At 40.6% G+C, this 9,055-nt stretch overlaps 1 protein-coding gene across 1 annotated transcript; it reads right to left on the reverse strand.

Annotated features, from left to right (window-relative positions):
* Positions 1-1,385: 1,385 nt before the first annotated feature.
* Positions 1,386-8,679, reverse strand: prkrip1 (PRKR interacting protein 1). The gene is made up of 6 exons (XM_062535557.1): positions 8,546-8,679; positions 8,296-8,374; positions 5,525-5,625; positions 5,252-5,337; positions 2,257-2,315; positions 1,386-1,887 (listed from the first exon to the last, which is right to left on the reverse strand). Exons 1-6 carry the CDS (start codon positions 8,666-8,668, stop codon positions 1,793-1,795), a joined length of 543 nt encoding a protein of 180 aa, XP_062391541.1. The 5' UTR covers positions 8,669-8,679; the 3' UTR covers positions 1,386-1,792.
* Positions 8,680-9,055: the final 376 nt, after the last annotated feature.

Genomic DNA, 9,055 nt, shown 5'->3' on the forward strand with positions numbered 1-9,055 from the left:
ATGTGGTTTATTTACCATTTAAGCCTTGATTTCTGGCAACCTACTGCGTTTGTTTTTGTAATCAGTGTTGGCAAGTAACTGAATAAATGTATTCCGGATTACGTATTTTAAAATACAAAATATGAGTAACTGTATTTAAATAGTTACAATTATATGGATGGCATTTGAATACATTTACTATTATGATACATTTAAAGGATTACATTTAAAATCATAACATGTAGGCCAAAGCAAACTGATAGCCTAAATGAAAAACCTCTCAGATAATCTAGACTAAATTAAGGCCTGTATCGAGCCAGCATGTTTTAAGATAGCACAGGTTCGTGTGAGTGTTTTGCATGCAACTCCTCTTATGCTGTTGAAATTCATTAAAAACATCTGTGTATACTTCGTTTGGGATTGGTTAGTCTACAGTATGTTCTCTCATTCACAGGCTTACACTGTACATCAAACCATCCTTACTGTAAAGCAGGTTGAAGGTTGTTGTTGATAGCATGGGTCTCACTACTAACCTCACATGACTGCATGTTTCACCCACTGCAAAAAAATATAATACAATGTTGTGTGATCCAAAGTATTTAAAATAAATTACTCACTTTGAGTAATCTATTGGAATTGGTTACAAAATGCATTTTAGAGCATGTATTCTGTATTGAAATACATTTTCAAAAAAACTGTTTGTAATATTCTCTACAAAACAGACAGCAAGTGCAATGTCAAGCTCCATTAATGTCCAGAGGTGAACAGGAACTCACTCCTCTCCACATACCTCCTCTCCAGCCCTGTCTGAGTGTTTCTGTCAGACACCAAACGTCATTCAATCAGTGCGGTAAACAAACACAAGCCTGGCGTGCTGGATGGCGTGAGTGACGTTTTGTTTTCAGCATCCTCGGAGTCTGCCCTGATTCTGGCACTAACGTTAACTGTGTCAGATTGCATGCCCTCTCAGATGATTATTACTTCACAATCTGGCTGGGTCACATAATGGAAAGGGGAAAAGGGCATTTGGAGGCTTAAATCCCACGAAAAGTAAACAGATCCGGAAGAAAGTTGTTTTAAATTTTACATTTGGTACAACCTTTACAAGAATTACATCATCCATTAAGCCTCTAAACGACGGGAGGCTTAATACCCTACTGCTCCGTAACAACAAAATAGGATTGCAACACAATGCCTAATATAGCAGAGAATTCAGGACATTCAACAGTCATAACAGACATGTAAGTAGTGGAAATATTAGTGTAGCTTCCTCCTATTGCTATGCAGTCTTGTTCTACAACGAGTCTGAAGTGCATTCTGTATGGAATTTTCAGTATGTACAGTATGTTAGACAGACAAATATGCTACTCTTGCAAATACCACTATGAGCTAATTTGAGCTTTGTGAAAATATTAAAACAGGAAGTTTATGTCTTTACATTTTATTAAAAAATATGTACACACAATCACTATAAAAATACAAATCAAAATGGGAGTTTTCTGTATGCAAGTAACACCTAGACAATATCCCACTCATCCTCGCCATCAACAGACTTGTAATCCCCCGTAATTAAAGAAGAGTAGTTTTTCCTTTTAAACCCACATCAGGGTAACATTAATTTCCGTTCTGACATAGTATCAAAGCTGAGACAATGCACCATTCTACACCTCCCACAGCCAAGCAGATCTTTCATTTAACAACGGAAAAAGCTCCAAGCACCATAGGTACAAAAAAATGGACTTGTGGTCACTGCATGGGTAGATCGTGTTGGGGATGTCTCTTACGAACATGGGCGAAGGGCCGACTGGACCAATCACCTCTTCCCCATGACAAAGCTTGGAACTTCAGCATCATCCTCAGCCTCCTCCACTTCCTTTTCACCGTCACTGGAGGAGTCGCTCTCGGAGTCTGTGTATCACAAAAACACCTCAGTATGACCACTCAGAGTGACCTTTACAGAACCACACAGCTACATTACAAGTCTATAGAGCAAGCAATGGAATACATTAGGCAAAACTGTCAATGAAATGCAAGGTGTAGTCTTATGAGGACACCTACAGTAAGAGATAACAAAACATTTCTCTTAAATGGTTCGCTACAGTCAATATGTGATTCAACAAAGTACATCTGGTCTTTCACTACAAATGTTTAACAAATGGTTAGAGTTTGCCTGCATAATATTCCTATTTTTAGTAACAGGAGAAAGGCAACTGTGCTCAGCCTCTCCTGGCCTGCACACCTAATATTATTCACTTTCAAAAGTATGAAGTCTCTTACCTTCAGTTTTATCTTGTTTGGCTTTCTTAGCCATCAGTTTCTTCTGTTTAAGCTTTTCCCTAGAAAAAAAACAAAAATAAACAAATAAACAAACCATTTTTTTTACACTAGTGCACATTAGCCATATTTACTTATTTTAAGGATTTTGATTGAAATATACAAACACACCCTTTAACCTACACAGTGCAGTCACTCATCATAACACTGTTTACTAAACAGCACACTCTAGTGGCTGAATATGGGATACACATATGGGATGAATACCGTAGACAGACACCCACATAATCATCTAGCAGACGCTTTTAGCCAAAGCGACTTACAAAATGAGGAGTGACATTCAACCTACATTGCAATGGAGACCTTATGTAACAATATACACTACCAAGAGACTACAGGAGAATGCTGAAATTTCAAGTACAAGTTAAGGTCTGGTTGAAAGAGATAGTGGTTAAAAGAGTACAACCCCTGGCAAAAAATATGGAATCACCAGTCTTGGAGGATGTTAATCCAGTTGTTTAATTTTTTAGAAAAAAGCCAGATCACAGACATGACACAAAACTAAGTTCATTTGAAATGGCAACTTTCTGGCTTTAGGAAACATTAAAGGAAATCAAGAAAAAAATGAGTTAATCAGTAACAGTTGCTTGTTTTAGACCAGCCAGAGGGGAAAAAAATATGGAATCACTCAATTCCAAGGAAAAAAATATGGAATCATGAAAAACAAATTGACAAAAGAACACTTCAACGCACCACTAGTACTTTGTTGCCCCACCTCTGGCTTTTATAACAGCTTACAGTCTCTGAGGCATGGACTTAATGAGTGACAATCAGTACTCTTCATCAATCTGGCTCCAACTTTCTCTGATTCCAGTTGCCAGATCAGTTTTGCAGGTTGAAGCCTTGGGATGCACCATTTTCTTTAATTCTACTACAGATTTTCAATTGGATTGAGATCCAGACTATTTGCAGGCCATGACTTTGACCTTATGTGTCTTTCTTCAAGGAATTCAACAGTTTTTGCTCTATGACAAGATGCATTATCATCTTGAAAAATGATGTAATCATCCCCAAACATCCTTTCAATTGATTGGATAAGAAAAGTGTCCAAAATGTCAATATAAACTTTATATAATAAATAATAATATAAGCATTATTGAAGATGTAACAATCACCATCTCCCCAATGCCTTTACCTGACATGCAGCCCCATATCATCAATGACCTTGTTTTTTTCAGGCAGTTGTCTTCATTAATCTCAATGAAATGGCACCAAACAAAAGTTCCAGCATCATCACCTTGCCCATTGCAGAAACGCGATTCATCACTGAATATGACTTCCATCTAGTTATATCCACATTCCAATGAGATTTATGAAGACAACTGCCTGAAGAAAACATGCACATTTCCTCAGTCGTTGATGATATGGGGCTGCATGTCAGGTAAAGGCATTGGGGAGACGGCGATTGTTACATCTTCGATAATGCTCAATCCAATTGAAAATCTGTAGTAGAATTTGAAGAAAATGGTGCATCCCAAGGCTCAAACCTGCAAAACTGATCTGGCAACTGGAATCAGAGAAAGTTGGAGCCAGATTGATGAAGAGTACTGATTGTCACTCATTAAGTCCATGCCTCAGAGACTGTAAGCTGTTATAAAAGCCAGAGGTGGTGCAACAAAGTACTAGTGGTGCGTTGAAGTGTTCTTTTGTCAATTTGTTTTTCATGATTCCATATTTTTTTCCTTGGAATTGAGTGATTCCATATTTTTTTCCCCTCTGGCTGGTCTAAAACAAGCAACTGTTACTGATTAATTATTTTTTTTCTTGATTTCCTTTAATGTTTCCTAAAGCCAGAAAGTTGCCATTTCAAATGAACTTAGTTTTGTGTCATGTCTGTGATCTGGCTTTTTTCTAAAAAATTAAACAACTGGATTAACATCCTCCAAGACTGGTGATTCCATATTTTTTGCCAGGGGTTGTAGATAGAAGGAAGTGGAAGAAAAGAAGTGGCCATTAAGTGCATGTCAGGCATGTTCGGATGAGAGTTGTTGGGGTACTCCGAAGAGTTGAGTCTACAAGATAGAGAGGGATGCCATGCCACTGTTCTGGTAGTACTTGGTGGATTGTTCCACTATCGGGGAGCTGCAAATGAAGAGTCTGGATTGCTGTGTGTAGGGTGACCGTGACAGACAACGTTCCTTGTATTGGAGGAATGCAGCAGTTGAGGGGTAACATAAGTCTTTATGAGAGCTTTTAAGTTGGAACAGATCTAGTTGACTTTGTAGGCAAACATTAGTGACTTGAAATTGATCCTAATGGTAGCCAGTGGAATTCAATCACAAGTGGGGTAATGTGCCCTTTTTGGTTGATTGAAAACTCACCACCGCATTCTGGATAATCTGTAGCAGTTACACTGCATAAACCGGGAGGCCCATTTTGGAGGCCGCTACCATGAGATAACTATGGTCTATATCAGAATCTCAGTGGCATGTTGAGTGAGGTGCAACCTGTTTTTCCCTTATGTGTAAAGTGGCACGATCGGGCAACAGAAGCAAAATGGTCAGGACAGCAAATCAACCATCATGACACCAAAGTGTCTTGCAACTTTAGTAATTAGTCCATTTTGATGTTGATGTGATGTATAGTATGTTTGGCTGAGAAGCCCAGACGTTCGGTCTCAGAGAGGTTAAGTTGGAGGTGTTCCCTCATCCATGTGGACATGTCAGAGATAATCCGAGATCCATGCTGAGACCATGGACTCGTCAGGGGGGAATGACAGACAGACGGACATCATCTGCACAGTAGTGAGAAGCCATGCGAGTAGATTAATCAGGCCCAAGGTGATGTACATGGCAAAAGGAAGGGGCCCTAGTGCCAAACCTTGAGGCACCCCTGTGGCGAGGCAGTGAGAGCCGGATGTTTGATACCAACAACTTGCTGGTAATTTAGTGTAACCAGGTAAAAAAAAATGAAGGAAAAAAAGAAACTCCTTTCATACCTTTTCTTACGCCGCTTAGCTGTTCTGTCTTCAGCAGCTTGCTGGTTTTCCTTTATTTTGTCCTGATAGTCATCATCCAGTTTTTGCTGTAAAATATTACAGATACAATGTCTTTTCAATTGCCTTATTGCAATAGTACAGTGAGAATGTTGTTTATTGACATCATACAGAACAGTCATTACAGAATGTTTAATGTTGAAAAAGCAAACACTGCAGTTGGTTTGAATCACAACTATCAATTGTCATCACCCATCAAAGTGTTAAAGAGCTCACATGTTCAGACATTCGGTCCAGGTGATCCTGTCGCTGGTATTCTCGTCGCCGCAAATGTCTGTACACATGGAACTCTCCACTGCCAGCACCTGCACTGGAGCCTAGGAGAAAAAACAGATGGGATATTCATCAACAGATGGCAACAGACTCCCTGTCTTACCCCTCTCCATTTTAATCATGGGCATCAGAGCAATTATCTGAAGGTGGGACAGGACCCATTCACTTTTTACTATTATTCATTTGGACCCCACCCAACCACACTTCTACCATGTCGACATCACTGTATAAATCTTTTCATTGCGTCTTTTAATATGCGCTTCCATATTGTATATATGGCTATGTTTATGGTATGGTACCTTCAGTGAAAAATGTTGCAAAGTCAGTATAGTGAAGTACCTGATGGCAGTGGTGGAGGATTGAGAAGGACTTGAAAATGGAAAAAAAGTTTTCCACTTTCCACCGCTCTTAATCTTGATCTGATAGAATGCCTTTTTTGCAAGTGTAACAGTGGATGAAAAAGATGATAGCACAGACTGATAGTTACGAAAATCATATCCATCTCTGGGTTTACACCATTTCCTCTCAGCAGCTCTCAGCTCCCAAAAGCTCCTTTCGTACTGAGAATATACTGTTTGTCAGCCATGGATGATGATGGATCCATTCTGCTCACTGTGTGTACATTATTAGGGAAATACCCAAATCAGTGACTATGCATGCCATGTTTTCAGCGCAACCTCCTGGCAGAATCCTGATCTAATTTAGCCATCTTAGCAACTATCTAAAATTGTAATACCTTGCTGTAATAACAGAAGTAGTCAATGCCTATTTGTTGACTGATTTACAGGCAAGGAGAGAAGAAAATGAACATATGGATGTCATGTCTGGATAGCACCTAGCTCACCTAAATCAGGGGGAACAAGGGAAATGGCATATGGGCTTATGTGTGTAGGTTTAACTAACCATGAAAGAAGTGATATCCATAAATTAGGGGGTAAAACGAGTGGATAGACCTACTTCAGTTAATAGCAGTGAGTAACCTAGGGTGCCTCTCAACATGGCTCCTCGATCCTCGATGCTCGATCCTTGAGGGGCGTTCCCACTGATCTATAACTAACACTGGATAGACTATCCCATTGTTTCCCCCACATCATTCTTTATGTAGATCAGTGAGGATCGAGGCCCGAGGAGCGAGGGAGAACGTATAAACGCTGCTTGAGAGGCACCTCTAGTCTGGGCCAGCTCTAAGCAGCATACACAGCTCAGTCAGGTCTGCGTGTGCAGTCAAGACATAATGTGAACGGAAAAAAGGTCATCACCCTTCTCCAGTAGGCCACCTGTTAGAATGCAGCAGAATAAAGGAAATCACATCTACCCAGTTGAACCCTCCCCCTCCCCAAACTCCTTGCTACTTTGTCCCACCCAAGTTTAAAATGCCACCCATGCCTGTGAGTTCAACAGAAAATAATTAGGTGGCGGCACATTTTGTCCATCTGCCTCAGGTCTAAAAAGCAGGGTGTTCTGTCATGGGCTGGATTAAAATACTCAGCGAATCACCAAAGAGGAAGCTGTGCCAGCCAGGGCCAGGGGTGACATTTTTTATGACACTTGGGGGCGGCATGAGCACTTTTTTTAAAAAAAAGCCCCTACAGGCTTCTCTTGCTGAGAAGGTGCTGTGCACAGAAGCTGTGTGAGAAGGGGAAAGGGGAGGGGAGCGCAGGAGACAGTTCACCTCTGGGTCTCCCAAATGGAACGAACAAATCTGCAAACCAACATGAATTAGTTTCGTTTTGACAATAAAGTCATCGGTGTTGAGAGATAGGTGGTTTGACTCTGGAGTGCCATCATACAAGGTAGGACCGCCCAGGGCATCATACAAGGTAGGACCGCCACTGCAACCACAGGGCTACCAGGGAGTCCTCCAGAAACTGATCATTAAAATTCTCAAGAAACTTGAGGTTGGTGTGTGGGTGTGTGTGTGTGTGTGTGTGTGTGTGTGTGTGTGTGTGTGTGTGTGTGTGTAGCGTGACTGCACACGCTGCTATTAGTCTTAAAACGGTTTCAACAGAGACACCATGACTAGATAGTCATGGCTGAAAGTGTTGCCACCCATGCTAAAGTTGACAAAAAAAGAGGAATTTAAAATCGTCTTTTGGAAATAGATCTTAATGCCATCTTAATGAAGAAATATCCAACCTTTATGGACACCAACGTTTTTTGTGAATTAGTAATGTATCATAAATGCATTTTCTTCCCAAATTACTGGCACCCCTAACCTATGGGAATTACATTAACATAGTGTTAGCATAGGGGCAGGCAGATTTTCATTTTTAAATGCCACTTATTTCATGGATCCAGGATGCATCCTGATGAAGTTCTCTTGGCCTTTGGAACTAAAATAACCCCACATCATTACAGACCCTTCACCATGCCTAGAGCTTGGCATGGTGTTTTGTTCAGTTAGCCTATTAGCCTGTTTGATGCCCATTGAGCTCAATGCAAATCAAACCAGATCTGATTCGGTCTGGTAGATTTGAAATCACGCCGGATGGGATATGCGAAATAAGGTCTGTGCTCTTTTCTTTTAGCCCAATGTTGACGCTACACACAAAATGGCAGGGTGTTGGACTGCTCAAGGACAAGAACCGAAAAGAACATTACATTACCCTAACTAACCAATGACTCAAGTAACGTTGGGGCAAATGTTGACGTTACATACAATACAACAGGTTCTGATTGTTCTGTGGGTCACCAGTCTGTGTTCATGCGCTTACCCATCACATCTCGAACAAACTCTGGAGGAGCACGAGGATTCCAATCTTTTGGCCTTTCTGGAATAGGTGCAGGTTTGTCCTTATACAAAAAAAGAAAGAAAAAAATGTGTTTGTTATACATAAACAAAGCAGGGGTTACTATTATGACTGGGGAAGTGACTGAGTCAACGCTAGTTGCTAACGTTAGTTATGCTAACGAGTTCGCTGAAAAAACGATACTCGAGGTCACAATTGAGACATAAAATCTTACGGGATTGCGCATCAGCCTTTCCAATTTCAATCGTTGCTCCTCTGCAGGAGTTTTAGCAATTATCAAAGGCTGGGCTTCCTTTCCAGGTTTCCCTGGTTTGCTTGGTTTACCGTTCGCAGCCATGTTTGAGTCTCTGCTTCTCCGATTCGAGTAAAATTATATTATTAGATTCGCCAACGTTCAGACCTACAGCGCCCTCTATCGTATTGAAGTGCAAAGGATGGCTTTACTTCCAGCTAGGGGTACTTTAGGAGAAAAGTGCGATTGCTCATGTAGGCTACAGAGTAGCCAAAACTAATAAGTGGACAATTAAAATCTGTGATGTAGTAGTGTTACTGTGATCAAGACTGTAGTCCACAAACTGACATGTTGTGCAGCACATTCCCTGCAAAGTACTATCTTCAATGATTGAAATGTGTTGTAGCCTACTGGTTTATTTGCACTGAGAAGGCTGAAGGATACACACCTTGACCCTTAGTAAAAAAAATAATGTTGCAACTAAGATGGTTA

Source organism: Sardina pilchardus, chromosome 5 (assembly GCF_963854185.1).
Source record: "Sardina pilchardus chromosome 5, fSarPil1.1, whole genome shotgun sequence".
Lineage (NCBI taxonomy): Eukaryota > Metazoa > Chordata > Actinopteri > Clupeiformes > Clupeidae > Sardina > Sardina pilchardus.

What these genes read in the sequence shown, in the direction of transcription:
- prkrip1 (XM_062535557.1), bottom strand. Translation starts at nt 8,668, where the DNA reads ATGGCTGCGAACGGTAAACCAAGCAAACCAGGGAAACCTGGAAAGGAA. An exon ending in AAAGGCTGATGCGCAATCCC is followed by an intron (nt 8,375 to 8,545) that starts GTAAGATTTTAT and finishes TTTTTGTATAAG; the next exon opens with GACAAACCTGCACCTATTCC. An exon ending in TGGACCGAATGTCTGAACAT is followed by an intron (nt 5,338 to 5,524) that starts GTGAGCTCTTTA and finishes AATATTTTACAG; the next exon opens with CAAAAACTGGATGATGACTA.